We start from the raw sequence: 17,376 nt of genomic DNA, 5'->3' as shown, positions 1-17,376 counted from the left end.
TTGGTCTGGCCAGCCTGTGGATTCACCTAACTCATACAGGCCACCTTACTGACTTTCTTCATTGTTGTTCTCTAGTGAATTTGGGGAATGCTGATTCATTAGCAGTCTGGGAGACTGAAGCCCTCTGTTTATCCACAGAACAGGTGCCACACTGCCAACTTCCTAGCTCACCTTCCCCTGCCAATCCTGTTTTACAGAAGCTCTTTGGGATGGATGGACATTCTCCTTGGAGAATGCCTACAAGGGTAACAGTCATGATGACAGGGGTAATACAGACATGAACTTAGACCAACCTACTCATATCACATAGTCCAACAACACATGATGTGAATGGGTAATAGCCCTCAGTCACTTCTAACCTTGTCAGGATTTGAACTGGTGACCTAAATGTGGAAAGCACTGCAATTCATCACTAATTCCCTCTGCCATTTGGTCCCCTAGGGCTTTGCATGCTTGAAAAATTTAAAATATTTTTTTCATTTGACCACACAAAATGATCGAACTGGTTCATGAATTTCCCTCAAAGGCTCAAATATTGATGATATTATCAGAAATCACAGACATCTGATATAGCCAAAAATCCCTTTGTGGAACCAGAGAGCATGCATGCACCTCTCAATTTGGGGAGGTCATAAGGACAACGGGGATTAGTTTGAGGCAGAACGGGCAGATGAATGTTTCACTGTTTCTCAACTACCCACAAATGGTGCCCTTCCTAAAAGCCTGTAAATGACTTGCTACTGACATGGTTGCAAACTGCTATGTCCAAAACTGTTCTGGCGACACTACAAAGTGAATACACAGCCCGAAGACAAACATTTTCTCCGAATCAGCAACAGTTGCTCAGTTCTGGATGGCTTCCAAACTTAACCTTCATTCAGTAGCAAAATAATGAAATACACTGACAGCAGCCAAGGAGCAGCAGCAAAAACAACAACAACAATTACTAAAAAGATAAAAGAGCCCAACCAGACTGAGGGAAAATCAAAAGAGTGAGGTATGATGTAGAACTGAATGGAAATACTATGCATATTCTGCTTTACATAAGGGTTCCAGCCACTTAGAATTCTCTCTTTTCAAGTGTGGTTTGCATGCTCTTTATTAATCATTTTATGTCTGTTAACATCAGATATGAATGGTTAGGGTTCAGGAATTAAAGAATCAGAGAAATTAAAGATGGAAAAGACCTATTTGATAAATCTCTCTCTCTCAACTGCTCATGACAATGATATGTGTGGATGATACTTGATATTGGGCAGTCAAAGTATGAAGGAGTCTCTAATGATCACTTGGGGTCCTTCAGTCAAGACTCTGTGTCTTTCTCATAGATATGCTATGATTCAACTATAAGTTACTGGACTCAGTTCAGGAATCATGGGATGTAATTTTGTGACCTTTGTCATGCAGGAGGTCAAACTAAATGACCATAATAGACCCTTTTGAAATCAGATTTAGGAGTGACATGGTTGACCGTCTTGCATCCTGGTCTGGAGAGACACCACATAATGTGCTCAATATCGCATCTCCCTGAGGATTACTGGTGTTGAGTTCTGAGAGAGAAATGCATACCCTGAAGTCTGTGTTCATTCTTCCGTGAGGAGGCAGCCAACCGCTCTGTGAGGCGGTCAGTCTGCCAGCTGGCTGTAGAGGAGCAGTGGCATCAGCTGCAGCCTGTCCCCTCTGCTAGCTACATGAAATATCTGGTCTGAGAGGATTAGAAACTGGAGGAATAGGGAGCAAATTGCTGCAGGGAGCTGGGGTTGGGATAGGAGAGAATGCTAAGGTAACTATTATTTTTTTAACATTCTTCTCATCATCTCAAATTACCTACAATGATGAGGGTGGGGAATCGAGGAAACTAGAAGTTCAAATATAAAATCTGACTTTCAGGAAAGGCTATGGAAAATTATAACTCACATTAGCGGTGAGATTAAAGGATAAAATTAGATTCACGCTCCAGTCAAAAATGAAATCTCAGTCTTCACTTTTTGTGTCACGTGCACTGGGCCAGAGTTGTGACCATGTGGCTATAGGGCTTAGTCACCAGTGTGCAAGAAGGGAGGGGAGTCTTAAGTTCTTGACTTCTTGGCATTACCTGCCCTGCTGTTAAGACCATTTCCCGTGATGTACATGTCAATGATGGATAGCCACTAGCCTGACAGGTGGAAAAGCAGAATTGTGACTTGTGAGTTTACCTTTTCCATCTCCTGCCTCCTAGGCCAAATATCAGGCACTTCCTGAAGGAGATTCATTCTTCTGAAAGTAATTCTCTTCCTTCCTTTGCAAGACCCTGCAAGCAGAGAACTTGGTTCTCCCTTTTTAAAAGACGCTCTTGTGTCACAAAAGTTCTCAAGAAACTAGATTTGTAGAGTTCTGTGTGCTCAGGTGTTACCAGTTCTTGGATGCACTCAGACATTGTGGCAAATGCATAGAGGGAAGACTTTGCTCTCCACTATTTAACAGGACAGTAGTACAGTGGAATACCAGATAAGCAGGCAAAGAAGACAAGAAGCCCCCTGGCTCCCATTAGTGGTGGTTGTTTAATGCACAATCTGATACTGTACTGTGCGATTACTTGGAACACTTACACTAGCATCTCTTATTCTGAGGGAAGCTCTTCTCCTCCGCTCACTCCTCCCGAAGTGAATATATGGTTTTGCTATTCACATGTTAGCCTTGTAATGACTTTGCTAACTGGGTACCCAGAAGGAGAGCTTTGTTGCCATTGTCACAGGTTCACTTGAACTAGCAGAGCAACTTGCAAAGCAGAGCTCCTTTTAATTTTACAGCACTCCACTGATATCCAACTCGGGGCTTTAAATTCAACCCTTTAAAACAAAACAATATTTTCCTGGCTACACTAAAAGATGCAGTCAAAGTTAGGCCCCTGACCAAGCTGGGCATTTGGATTAAGACAGTGGAGAACCTTCCTTCCCCACATTCCCATCCCAGCTTCACCCAGAATTCCCTCACCTAGAGGAAGCACCCAGTCCTTTTTACCTTGCCTGCTGGGCTCTGATTGGCTTCTGCCTGCTTCCACCCCTTCTAGCTGCTGCTGGACCAATTATTGTTGGTTCCACCAGCAGCTGATCCTGGGTGGAAGCAAGCTCTAGGAGCTCTTGGAGGTCTAAACTCACTGCTCTTTTCACCCAAAAGGTGGGCAGGGTGTGCCAAGGCAGCAGGGCTTCAATCATTCACTGGTTCAATCAAAATAAGCAGTCAGAGTTAGGCCTCTGACCAGGCTGTGCTTTTGGATTAAGACAGGGGAGATCCTTCCTCCCCTGTCCCTGCTTCGCGCAGGACTGCCCTCCTGGAGGAAGCATCCCACCCTTTTTTACCTTACCTCCTACACCCTGAGTAGTGTGACCTAGTGGCTAGTGCACTGCACTGGGATCCAGGAGACCTGGGTTCTGTTCTTGGTTCTGCTGGTGGTCTTGGGCAAGTCACCAACCTACTATGTGCCTCGGTTTCCCCATGGGTAAAATGAGGATAATAATACTGACTGACCTCCTTTGTAAAGCACTTGGAGATCTATGGTGAAAAGCTCCATATAAGAGCCAGGTATTATTATTCCAGCAGGGGGCATCAAATGCCTGGCACACCTCATCACCCATTCAGAATCTGACCCCAGAGTTACGGGAGGGCAGAGAATGAACCCACATTATTAGAGACTTCATGAGGCAATAAAGCTGAATGTATAGAAATTCTAGATGGATGGTGTTGGCGTTGTGAGAGTGCTGGGGAACTGTGCAGGAGAAATCCTCCTCGCTCAGAGGCTGTGCTGTGCTCTGTCCTGTTAATTCTTTCAGCTGCTTGAATGTATTCTCCTTCCCTGACAGGTCCATGGGACATGTGTGTGCAGACACAACACAGCAGGGAACCACTGTGAGAGGTGTGCACCATTATATAATGACCAGCCTTGGAAGCCAGGAGATGGAAAAACTGGGGCACCAAATGAATGCAGAAGTAAGTGGCGGGGGGAGTGGGTCGGGGGGGGGGGGCCTTAATGTGTCAGGGCAATAAATCACTGTCCAAGTAGGCAAGGCTCTATAATAGACAATTCACCCAGTTTGGATTTATGGTGCTCTTGCAGCAGATGGGGAATGAATTGCTAGGTAACTGCTAGAAAATCCTTTCAATCAATGTATTTTTTTAATGTAGCTGGTCTATTTGATCTATTGCAATATAGAACATACAAGGCAGAACTCTGCTCTTCAAAGAGAAACATTCCCTCATTCATTTCACCATTCCCAAGCATGAGTGTCTACAGAGCTGCAGTAGGCTAAGAAAGCTTAAGGGGATAAGTTTAATGGGGGGAAAAGAAATGTTCAGTGATCTCTGTCCTTGGCATGTGCATGGGAACAAGGTTTCAGGAATGTTTTGATTTGAGTTGGTTCCAAGTCTATATTTAATATGAGATATAATTACATTATGTATTTATTAATAACTAGAAATGGATTTCAACCAACCTCCAGCCCCTCCCCTTCCCCAGCCCAAACAAACGAGGGCATTGTGTGGTGAGAATCAGAATCCAAACTTGGATCTGGATCTAAATTTGTTTATACAGTGGTCTGAAACAACACCCCAGTTCTGAGCACTCCGAGACTTAGGGAGGTTTGATGTCTATATGGTGGACTCATCCAAAACCCTGGATCCAAACACCCCAGAACCTTGGAGTGAAGTCCAACTCTGGATCAAATCTGTCCATCTCTATTTTTTCCTCCTCTAGCACTAAAGGTGTGCATACTTTACAAAACACAAAGTATAGCATTGCTGCCCCAAACAGTTTACAGTCTAAACTGGATGGGAAAAAAGCCAACAGTGTTTTAATGTGGGGGATTCTAACTGGAGCAGAACAGACAGAGTCATAGCTGATCAATCTCGGAAAATAAAGTGGACTTTCAAGTTTACTAATGAGGGCTACAGGTTTACTATAACATATATTAATTTTAGTACAATCAGCTTGCATGCTTCAAGCTAGAATTGCAGGACATTGAAACAATCCTGAAAAGTCTTTATCTTTTTGTTATATTTGCGTTGCAAAAGCAAAATTATGAGTGGCTAGAGCTGGTTGGAACACAGGGGAGGTTCTGCGGAAAATTTTGACAATATGGCGAAAAATCAAAATCTGGTTTCAGAGTAATAGCCGTGTTAGTCTGTATTCGCAAAAAGAAAAGGAGTACTTGTGGCACCTTAGAGACTAACCAATTTATTTGAGCATAAGCTTTTGTGACTACAGTATGCATCTGATGAAGTGAGCTGTAGCTCACGAAAGCTTATGCTCAAATAAATTGGTTAGTCTCCAAGGTGAATCAAAATCTGAAATCTTTCAGTCAAAAACTGAAATATTTTGGCCAAAAAACAAAATGTTTCAACCAAATATTGAAATATTTTTATTCTAAAATGCTGTCACAGTGCCTCATGTGAGTTGTCATTCAGTTGTCTCATGTTCCCTTTCTTCTCTACAGGAGGGCTGCCTGGTTGGACTGCCTCTCCATGGTGCCTCATGGTTTCCCCTCTTGCTGAGGAGAAGTGGTGTATCCTGGGAGTCGTACAGCTATGGTGCATCATGGAAGATGAAGTCCAGCTGAGGAACCCAGCCATAGAGAATGGGGAGATGAGCCAACTGAACTACAAATTTCATAAGGCACTGCGGCAGCATATCTGAATCTGAATTCTGGGGGTTGGGCCAAAATATTTCTGTTTTCAGGCATTTGGTTTTTTGACAAAAACAGACACTTTAAAAATAATTTAGTTGAAAACCCAATTTTCTGTCCAAAACCAGTTTTGACAGGAATTTTTCAACTCGCTGTAGTAATGATAGATCTGTTATGGCCCAAAGGGCTCAGTTCTACAGGTGGAAATAAACAGGACAACACGAAAAGAAAAGATGGTCCAAGACGCATAGTTTAGATCTAGATTTGGATCTTAGCTTTCCCAAAGTTAGGCAGTGTTCAGACGTGGGGTTTTGGTCCAGGCCCACCTGTAATTAAATTTAGATACTTAGATAAGGTATACAGTTCGTGACAATTGGCTTTTTCACCTGACTGTCAGTCTTTCTTGGGATTTACTAGGAGTTTCATTCTGCTTTGACATTTCTGTTTTTAATGTAAACCCAGGAAGGCAGGCAAAAGAAAAATGTTTGGCATAAATTAATTTGGTCCTAAGTTCATTTCAATGAAACTGTCACATAAGTGATACTGTAGGCTCTGTGCTTTATAAACATGAGTGAGAAATGCATTTCCCTGCTCCCTAACAGAGTGCCGCTGTCACAACCATGCTGATAGCTGTCACTTCAACCTGAGTGTTTGGCTGGCATCTGGGAAACACAGCGGTGGAGTATGTGACAACTGCAAACACAACACGGAGGGACATCGATGTCAAAGGTGCAAACCAGGATTTTACAGAGATAGGGGAAAACCTATGTCTTCCCCAGAGGTCTGCAAACGTAAGTCCAATATACTACAGTGCAAATGAATGGTGAAAGTTGTTTAGGTCTACACTTTACAGAGTGAGCTGAGACATGCAGCCCATTAAAAGTATCTACAGGTATCTGTGGAAATACATCATAAATACATTATCCTTTCCTCCGACCCTTGTTTGCGAGCTCTGGTTTCCTGGTCAAGGACACTTTCCTCCTGACTCTGGCACCAAAGTCTGATTTTGGTGTGGGATTGTGGAATGGTCTGATATAAAAAAAAAAAAATTATTATCTGAAGCCATTCTATTTTTAGGGAAAGTTTTATTCTGGTTGCGTTTGCATTTAAAATGCTCCTATGCTAGCGAGGCACACATTTTATTTAGTTGGGTTTATCTGTATCTCACCCAAAAGGGGCCTACAGCGTCCATGGGTGTATGTTCTAACTGCTGTGAGGCTCCAAGGAGCCACAGGTTGATTTTGCATTCTCTCCACAGACAAACATGAATAATATTGGCTGCAGGGGATGGGTAGGGAGTTTGAGCCTCTGAGCTCTCACCCACATCTGACACCTTTGATCCCATCTAGTATTCCCCAGGAAGGTTTCTGTTTGTAACAATCCGTCATTTCATTCATCTCTCCCTCCCCTTGGATACTTCCCTTTCTCTGCCTCTGGATGAAGCTTGTTCTCTCCCCTATGCAATCATGATTCCTCCCCCAGCCCTGTCCACGCAGTCGTCAACACAGAAGAACTGCCTCCTTTGTCACCTATGTTCGTTCCCATTGTCAGCCATTGCTTCTGAAGTTCTCCTGCCCCTTTGACAGCCCTGATCAAGGTTTCTCTAGACATTTGGGTTACACATGCGCTTCTTGCTGGGACCAGCTGGCCTGCGATAGCGCTTGATCATTCCGGGCACAACATGCCCTATGTTTCTGATCCTTTGTATTCACCTTTCATTGGATCTTAGAGCCAGCTCTGTCTCCCCCCAATTCTTTCTTTTTGATTTCTTAACCTTGCGACAAAGCTCATTGATCAGGGGAGGAGGCAGGGCTTCCTTGGCTGTCTTCCCAATTGTGTTTGATGATGCCCAGATTTCTAGGGATTTTTCTGCTGGTTTGTTTCTGCTCTGAGAGGACTTGCCGTATGCAAAGATTTGTAATGAGAATAAATTCTTGTTCCAGTAGATTAGATTTCAAGTCTTATGGCACCTGAAAGAATCAATGTACAAGCTCTTTTATTTGACAGCAAGGTGACAGTGTAGTAACCAGCACTGTGTGTAATATGAGATAATCATTAAGGCTAGGAACATTAAAGAGTAGCAGAGAAGAGAAAACATTATTTAAAAATACAGCCTATCTGTGAGGAAACCCTAGAACAGGCTGCCCGGGTGAAATCAGACCCTGAGCCTACCTACAACTCTTTTGTCTGGTCTGGGTACCACCTTCTCAGCACATCTTGCCAATGTTCTGCAAAACGAACAGGAAAACATTTCGGAAGGATGCAGTCACACAAGCAGAAATATACCCTGTTCAAACAGAGCTAGTCCTGTGGTGGCAGCATTTTAAGTAATAGCGTTTTTCCCAGCAAGATGGTTAATGCCAATAGAAGGCTCCCTGCAACTGTTCCCATCATGTATAACTTCTGCATTAAGACTCCAATTCTGCATAGCACTTATGCACATATGCATGACTTTAAGCATGTGGGACTGAAGTCAAAGGGATCACTCACACACTTAAAGTCACACACAGTGCTTAACTGTTTGCTGGCTCCTGACCTAAGGAACAGGTAGGCACTTTCCTCTCTAGAGAACCCCCTTAGCTTTCATGGCTGATTTGTGAACTGTGGTTGTATTTGTGTGGAGCAGGGAGAAACATTCAGTCTTCAGAGCCTGTTCAGAGAGACGTATTTTCACTGGGTATTAGTCTATGCCCTTTCCTATCTTATTTAAAGGTGAAGTGGAGAATTCCTACAAAGACATTCAGTTGGTTATCTAAATGGGCAGCTTTTTGAAGCTAAGAGCTGAGCTCCACAAATTTCCCAGTGAGGGGTGTGGGTCGGTGCGGGTGTAAAATGCTGCATCTACACAGGTAATTTTCAGGAAATCTCCCACTCTTCTGCTATCACTGTTTAGCTTGACCAGTGACACTACCTGTGAAGGCACTAATGGAGATAGAGCCCCCATACTCCGCCGATGCAACAGTTGTGGGGAGGAGAAGCATTGCACTGGGTGAAGCAACAGTAGGTTTGGTGCGGGGAAAGATTCACCCCACAGGGTCCCCCCAATGCAAGGGCATTTACGGAAGCTTGGCACAGGGTTGAAGATTTATCCCATAGTGAACTTTAACCCATGGAGGTGCATTTCTCTCACATCTCAGCCTGCTGATCACGACCTGAAGAACTACCAAATCTGGGTGAATAGCTTTGTGAAGGATTGGGCATGCCACCTCCTACACATCCACTCACATTGGCTGAGAAAACCCTCCGAATAGTACCAGAGTCACAACATTAAATAACTAAATGTTTTCGGAAAATGATGAAGAGAGCCATAATGAATTGGTCACGGCAGACTGCACGGATGCTTTCGGGGTGAGCAACGTGGTTCTTGGCTTCACATTGGTGTGGAAGGGAGAAGAAATACAGGGGATTAAAACTCACCCAGTATTTACAGTAGACACTGACCTGGGAACTAAAAGATGATGAAAAAGATGAATGAAACGCTGTGTTAAGCCTTTTGAGAAATCATGCTTTAAGAGAGTGCTCTTCCATCCAGAGCAAAGTCTCGGTTAAGCTACGACAGCCCCCAAAAAGTTAGCAGGACTCTGCTAAGGCCCAGAAGGAATCTTTAGGCATTAGTCATAATAATCGGCAGCATTCTTTCTTAATCACTGCTAGGGGGGGAAAAGGGTTGTATAACAACTGGCTGCACTGCTGCTATCCAGATCCCCCTTCCCTGACTTCTCCATTTACAAGACTGAAAAGACATTTGCTTTAAAAAAAAAAAAAAATCCCAGCTGAGATTTAACATGTAAATATGATTCTGCCATTCCTTTTCATCTGGAGAGATCGCCTGTCTCTGACCTCTTTGCTTCTGCTGTTCCTGGCAGCTGGGGATGAATGGGAGCCAGGTCATGCACAGAACCTTGTTTTGACACTGCTTAGATTAAAAAAAAAAAAAGAAAGAAAGAAAAGGACATGAAAAGAGCCACAGAGCCCAGCACACACCTGCTTGTTATTGCGGGTGACAACACAGGATTAAACAGTTTGGATATAGGCTTGTATGGGAGCTTTGAGTCAGAAGCCTCGTGAAGCCGAATCGTTTCCCAGCCAGTGGTCAGAAAAGCTGCTGTATCCTTGGCTCTTTCCTGTGGCTTATTTGGAGGCTTATAGGATACTTCTGAACTGACACCATCTTTTGTATTCACCCTTTGCTTATCCAAGGGGGAAAAAAAAGCAAGTATGTAGGACCGTCAGGCCAAAGTCTTCAGGGAAATGGGCTTTTTACTCTAGCAATCAGCTTGAAAATTAAAATGTGCGCATGCACACACGCACCCCATCGATAAAGCTGTCCCTTCCCTTCCCTTCTTTCCCCTCTAGACAGATCTGTGAACCTCCCAGTTGTAATATTTGGGATTAATCACATTTTTGTTAGAGTCAATATCTCAGTCGGCCACACAGATGGTGACCACACCCGCACAGCCTGTAGTGTATCTAATTTCCTTGATTTACGGGACATTGTTGAGTGGTTTTGGCCCCACATTTGACCCGCTTTAAAAATTGTTCGAATTTGGTTGGGATTATATTCCAGATTCCAAAGATTTTGTTTTGAAATTTGGAAAAGATTGAATCTGCTGTTAACTGTGTTTTGCACCGTAGTTTTGACAGAAATGAAAGGTTAGTTATCTTTGTCGGTATGTCTACACTGCAACCAGAAACCTGCAGCTGGCCCGTGCCAGCTGACTCAGGTTCACAGGGCTCAGGCTAAGGGGCTGTTTAACTGTGGTGTAGACGATCCAGCTCAGACTGCAGCTCAAGCCCTGGGACCCTTCCACCTTGCAGAGCCTTAGAGCCAGGGTTCAAGCTTAAGCATCTAGCACTGCAATTAAGCATTCCCTTATAGCCCACGCTCCATGAACCCAAGTCAGCTGGCATGGGCCAACCGTGGGTTTTTAATAGCAGTGTCGACATACCCTGAGAGTCTCTTACGTATGAATTCATTGGAGTACTACATGCCTGCTATATTCATGTTGGTTGGAACCACATTGTTGCAACTAATATTATAGTTAACATCTGTATCTAATTAAGATACAGCTGGAGACATCTGTGCTGAGAGCAGACAAATATTTATCTGCTTTATGACTGCTTTCATTCCTTGGTTCCCTCTCTGTCAACAGCATCCTGGCAAAAATCTTATAACTGCAGCTGCCAATAAAAATCCAAGTGGACATGTGGGATACTTCAGTGACCAACAACAGCCACCTCTAAGATACAACCATGTAATATTTTGTAGTGTAAATATTTTGCTGCTGTAAAGGGCAGAACCCAAATAAACAGGGCCCTACCAAACTCATGGTCCATTTTGGTCAATTTCATGGTCATAGGATTTTAAAAATCAGAAAGTTCATGGTTTCAGCTATGTAAATCTCAGATTTCACAGTGTTGTAATTGCAGGGAGATTTTGACCCAAAAAGGAGTTATGGGGGGGTCACAAGGTTATTGTGGGGAGGGGGGTTGCTGTACTGATACACCTACTTCTGCGCTGCTGCTGGCGGCGGCGCTGCCTTCGGAGCCGGGCAGCTGGAGAGCGGCGGCTGCTGGCCGGGAGCAGGGTGGCAATACCGTGACCCCGCCCCCCCAAAATAACCTAGAAACCTCCCTGCAACTCCCTTTTGGGTCAGGATCCCCAATTTGAGAAACGGTCTCCCTTGTGAAATCTGTATAGCATAGGGTAAAAGCACAGAAAAGACCAGATTACACGGTCTGTGATGCGTTTTTCAAGGCTGTGTATTTGGTAGGGCCCTACAAATAAACTAGCCAGCTCTGTGCCAGAATTGTCTGTCCACTGTCCCTAACATCCTTTGACAAAAAGGAGGTAAACCATCCATTGTCATGTTGGTTTGTGTTTCATTAGAAAGAGGTGGATGGAGAGAAAACTCGGGTTTGCCAAAGGGAAAAGAGCAAAAATCAGCAGAGAAAGACATTTTAGTTACAAACACTGGGAAATACAAAAAACTCAGTTTGTAAGAACTTACTTATGACTCTTCAATTGTGAGGTTTATCATCAAACCTGTTATGTTATTTGACAGATAAAACCTGGTCATCAACAGCTGCCCTTCAGCATGTGACATTCAGATTCATATTTTGGGAGTTACCTTAGCCTCAGAATTGTGAGTTTGGTCATAATACTCTAAAAGCCAGACAATGCACACACCCGAGTTGATATGCTAAATAAACACAGACTGAGGGAAGCATTTGTGAGCCACTTGTGTAACTCATCTGAAAGTGTCATGCATTTATTTGTTCAGTTTTGCTTTATGACCAGTCAAGAGCTGCCAAAGCTTCTAACTGGAAGCAATGCCTGCTTTTCATTTTTGGACCATCAACTTTCCTTAGTTATATCCCTGAACTAAATACATGCACTTTTTTCTCTACCTCCCTCCTTGGCCTCTGCTATAAATCACGGCCCACTGGAGCACTTTCCCTTTGGCTGGGATGGTGAAATTCACATTCTCCACCTATCTGACATCCTGTCCTCAGCTAGAGTAAGCTAGCATAGCTTCATTGGAGTGACACTGATTTACACCAGCTGAGGATCTGGCTCCAGATACAGAAACCTGGAAAGACAAGAGATGAGACCGAACAATCTGTAAAGAACAGAGATAGATCCAAACTAAAACTCTCAATCCAAATACCAGTGAACTTTGGGAAAGCTGGATCCTAATGACATAGTAGGGGAAATCAAGAACAAGGATTCAGACAAACCCAGACTGTGGCAAAGTTTGGATTTTTTTTGTCTCAGACCTATCTCTAATGAGGAAAGCACCCATTTCCCATGTCCAAAGACCAAGGACAACATTTTCAAAAATGTCAACTAATATTAGATACCTCCATTTTTGGAGTGGTGTTCAGCACTTCTGAAAATCAGGGCCACATTGTCTCAAGCTGAGCACCAAAAATCAGAAGCAACTTTTGAAACGTTGGTGCAAATGTGCCCTGTGATGTTACACCTGATTTTCAAATCCTGGTGAACAACAACCCTCAGATTGCTCTCAGGATCAAGACTCCTGTGTGACGGCAGCAGTAGAGCCTGATGCTACCGTGCCACTAGCCAACAAGCTCATTGTGTGGAATAAATTGCTCATTATAGTATGCTTATTTTCTGTTTTTAGGCTATTGTGCTAATGTTCCCTTGAAAACAACTGAATAGGATCCTTCTGCAGCACAGTATAATAATATTATTAAAAATATTGGCACGAAGAACACAGCTAGGACAGGGTGAAAATATAATATCTAATGGAAGATCACAAGAAAAATGCCCATTACTCAAACTGCTGGGCACTGCTTTTTCTCTTATTAGTATTCCCAAAAGAGATTTTTCCTTTCTAAAGAACAAACATGATGATGCGCATGAAAGTAAATCCACCATCACTGCCATTATCCTTCTTCATAGAGCTCCCTTCTTGGACAGGGACGTGTGGAACCAGTGTGTTCATTTGGTCTCTTATCTGTGAGCTCAGGAAGAAAAGTTGTTTGATCAGCAGTAGTGATAGGCAAACTTCAAAAGCACTGGAATAAAGATAATCGTCCAAAAGGCTGGCCCCTAAACCAAACATCTTGGGTGTCCAACATCTGACTGGAAATCCCTGTTAGGGCAGGTCTTATCCCCAAGATTTTTGTTTCTTCCTTCTTGCAGGTGGATGAAATTGTGACATCTTGGCACTTCAGGCTTTGGTGCCAGCAGAAATCAAGAGGTGTCACAATGTTCAAAAATGAGAGGGAGCTAAAATATGAGCCGGACCTGAGTTTGGGGTGAAGATTCAGCTCAAGTCTCCATTTGTCCAAACCTATTCAAACATCAGATGTCAGCGGGCCAGATCCTCTCTTGTGATCTAGCCTGGTAGAGCTGCCCTGACAGAACAAAGGGGCTGGCAGTCTGCCAGATCTCCCCAGTTGAGAGTTCCCCTGGTGGAGAGGTGTCCCAGCTAATGCACAGTCAGCTCTGGCCTCACCCACTCCCCAAAGCCCCTGGCATGGAGACTTTGTTAGGGGCATGGCCAGAACACCACTGAGCTCCAAATTGTCTTAGCTGGCGTAGTAGCCCCTGGAGGCTATAGCCAGCTGCTCTACTTTACAGCAGCCTCCAGACTATTCTGATGTATGCCAGGGCTGGTGTTGAAATGGCACCAGAATCAGAGAGCCGCACCTGGCTCTTCTGTCCCCTCTCTCGCTGCACTCAGCAGATAATGGTCATAACTGAAATATACACAATGGGTTTGGAGATCTCTCTCTCTCCCCCTCCCTCTTGTAATGTATCCATTGATGTGTGCATGCAAACTTCAAGTTCACATTGGGAAGAGAACCTACGGCCCTACAGCTCTCACTAAAGCAGAATCATGGACTCCTCAAATCTAGAGCTGGAAAGGGCCTATCCGGTTGTCTGGTCTGTCTCCCTCGGCCAGTGCAGAATTGCTTTTCATGTTGTACTTTTACTAGTGTTTTGTCCAGTTTAGTTTAAAATATACCTAGCAGTAGGAATTCCAACACTAGCCTGGGGAGCCTGTTTATCCCGATCTTCAGCCAAAATTATTTCCTCCTTGTTTTCATCTCCTTGCTTGGCACATCCTCTCGTATATCACACTAGCAAATCCTCTCTCTCTCTTGTGAATATTCTCCCTCTCACTCTCTAAATGTTTGGGCACTATTATACGGCTGCCCACTGTTGTAAACATATCCCTCATGCTGCAACCAAGTGCTCTTAGCGCTAAACAGCCTGGCTTCTGACCCTTGTGGTGCAAGTGTGCAGCACAGCGGGCACCTGAGAGGTCTTTGTGCATACACAGAAGACTATGACTGATTTATATTATTTTATTGTATAGCCCCACACGGGGCAAATCCTTCCAACCCACAGCCTACAGCCACATACCATCCAAAAGGCAAGTTCACAGATGGGCATAATGGGAAGCCCACTCTGGCGACGTATGCACCTTGGGGCCCCAGACATGGTAGCCCAGTCAGGTGTTTTATAAATTCACTTGCCTGCCCCTCCCACCTACTTGCAGAGTGAGTCCACACCAGTAACACAGGCTACTGCATATCTGTATAACACTCTTTATTTGAGATTGGTGCAGGGGGAAGGATTTGGGCCACAGGAAATGGTGCTGGCACATGAATCGGTCTCAGGTGAGCATTTAGCAGTTCGGGTTTTATTTTGAATCCATTGTTATGCTGAATGAGACAACACCCCACCAATGCTTAAAAATTACATTTCCATTTTGAACCAAGGCTGCCTGAGAATACAATGCTTCTCAGTGCTGATGTAAGAAGACTGGCTGTTGGGAATGAGTGGGACCCATGGAGGTTATCAGCCTTGCAGAAACATCACCTAAATTGCTGACCCTTGGGATATCATCTCAATCACTTCTTATGTCTTGTTAGCTTGCTCCTGTCAACCTATGGGATCGGCCAATGCAACCTTCAGCAGAAGCTGGCGGTGCCACCCAAAGACGGGGTTCTGTTACTGCAAGCCAGGCGTGGCAGGCCCGAACTGTGACAGATGCCTTATGGGATACTGGGGCCTTGGAGAAAATGGCTGTCATCCTTGTGATTGTGCCAGAGACTGCGACCCCCACACTGGAAACTGTTTCAATGGGTAAACAAGGCCTCTTTTATGGGGAGATAATCCTTTGGCTCACTTTTGGGCCTTTAATATGAAACTCTGATTAACACTTGGAATCCTGCACAGATGGCATAAATTCAAGGAAGTGGGGGGAGGTAATAGGGGAAACAAGACAGTTCTCTGCATCCACCTGAATTTGAGTGGATTGCAGCACTGGGTCATTCAGATGCCATTTGACTGCTTCCATGTAAGTACATCCATAATACTCTTTAAAGGCAGTTCTGAAGCAAAGGTCTTTTCTAGTTATGATAGGTAACTCCATGACCCTGCTTGTGTCCATGAAACTACTGTTTGCTTTAGAAAAAGTAAATGAAAGCATCTGAAGAGCTTGCTGTGCTCTGTGGCCTAGGTGAAACAAGTTGGAGAGTCTCACTCCAATTCCTAGTGTGCAAATGTTCTCATCACATAAAACACAGACACACACGTGACTAATTGGTGACAGACTCAGCAAAGGCCAAGCCTGAATGGCCCACAGAGACTGAAGTACTCTTCCATCCATAGTGGTAGTCCTTTTAGATCACTGGTGGTGTGAGGAAGCCTGCACAGATGCTTCCAGTGCTCGTCATTTTCGACAGATAACTGCAGGAATTCAGTCCCAAGGACCATTAGTGAAGTGTTTCACAGTGTGAGTCAGTGAAGTTGAAGTATAAGCCCAGATATTGTAGTCTCTCTATAGGGCAGTCTCTCTACCGTTTTGCTCTTATTTGCATTCAAGACTAGATGTGTGATTAAGTTTGCTCATCATGGCCTCTGAGGCCATGTTCCTTTCTGGCCCTGAATGCTGCTGCCATGTGGTGGTAGCTTCCTCCCTGCTAAACATCAGAAATCCTAACATGAGATTTTTCTTCTATGTTTATCTCCTCCAGTTATGAAAATGAGCCATTTTTCAACATCCCCATGGGTGGGCGAATCCCTGACCTCCTACAAATGCCAGCCAATGAAAGCGATGAGTGGAAATGGAATGATCATGAGCAGGGATTTTCTGCATTGAGACATCCAGGTATGTTTAGCGTTATAAAATCCATCGCTCAGTGTTTATTAAATAAATAAATAATTCTTATAGAGTGCTAGAAATAGGCACGGCTTTTGAACAAATGCATATATTTATTTTATTTATGATTTGTTTCTTCACATTTCTAAAATGAAGGTGTCCATCTAGTGTTCTGGGTGTCTATCCCATAAATTAAAAATCACAACATAAACAAAGGACTGCCTATAAAATATAAGTCTTCCCTCCTCTTTAACTACTTGAGTGAAGAGAGTAAAAAGATAGCTAAGATAGGTTCTCTGTCCCAGAGAGTTTACAGTCTAACACAAGACAATACACAGGACAGCAGCTCAGGAGAGGGTGAAGGAAGGGAAGAACGAGGCTGCTGCATCAGCCTGCTCTGCAGCCCTACGGCACCCTTCAGAAACTTAAAGCCACAATATAGCTGGCCCACATATAGCTGTCCAGTCTGATCCTTTGCATCTTTGTAGGACTATTCCCTGCACCATTTCCTCTCATATCCTATCAAAACTGCTCCTGCATATTGGAGATGTAAAAGAATAATGGTGGCATCATAAGTTATTCAAATGTGGAGGCAAATGTGAGCATCCCATGAATGGGTCTGAGACTTCTTTGCCCCCAGCTCTGATTATTTGTCAGGACACTCCAGGATGAGTTCAAGGAGAGATCTGAACTGTGCTGGTTATTTGTATTTTCCAGTGCAGGTTGAACTATCCAACTCTGGCTTTGCAGTCAAGAAATGAAAAAGTCATAATTTAAATCAAATCTCAGTGAAAAATACGCTTCCCATTTGTATTATTCATTGATTTACATAGTGCCCTTTGGAATCTTTCAATTGCTTTGTAGAACTACAGATGCTATATGTAGAAGGATCATTTGATCCATGGCTGAAGTGCAGCCACCTGTGGGATGGAATGTAGGTGCTTTTAAGAACACCTTATGGCCACACTAAGCAACAATTCAGGACAGGCAGTAAAGAAGTATATTGTATTCAGCTAAAGTAAGAGGGAAATTAGTCCAACACAATATAGTGGAACCTTTAATGCCTAAAAGTG

At 43.8% G+C, this 17,376-nt stretch overlaps 1 protein-coding gene across 3 annotated transcripts in view; it reads left to right on the top strand.

The window, feature by feature from the left end:
• Positions 1-17,376, top strand: part of LOC140914151 (netrin-4) — a 65,641-nt gene that overhangs the window by 33,276 nt on the left and 14,989 nt on the right. For all 3 annotated transcript variants that reach the window (XM_073351317.2, XM_073351316.2, XM_073351319.2), the window contains exons 4-7: positions 3,840-3,966; positions 6,260-6,448; positions 15,072-15,285; positions 16,179-16,312. In XM_073351317.2, the coding sequence (XP_073207418.1) occupies positions 3,840-3,966; positions 6,260-6,448; positions 15,072-15,285; positions 16,179-16,312 (664 nt within the window). The remainder of the gene's footprint in view (positions 1-3,839; positions 3,967-6,259; positions 6,449-15,071; positions 15,286-16,178; positions 16,313-17,376) is intronic.

The sequence above is a fragment of the Lepidochelys kempii genome, chromosome 7, assembly GCF_965140285.1.
Source record: "Lepidochelys kempii isolate rLepKem1 chromosome 7, rLepKem1.hap1, whole genome shotgun sequence".
Classification (NCBI taxonomy): domain Eukaryota; kingdom Metazoa; phylum Chordata; order Testudines; family Cheloniidae; genus Lepidochelys; species Lepidochelys kempii.
Note: the sequence above shows the minus strand (reverse complement) of the source record. Positions and strands in the feature narration are given on the sequence as shown.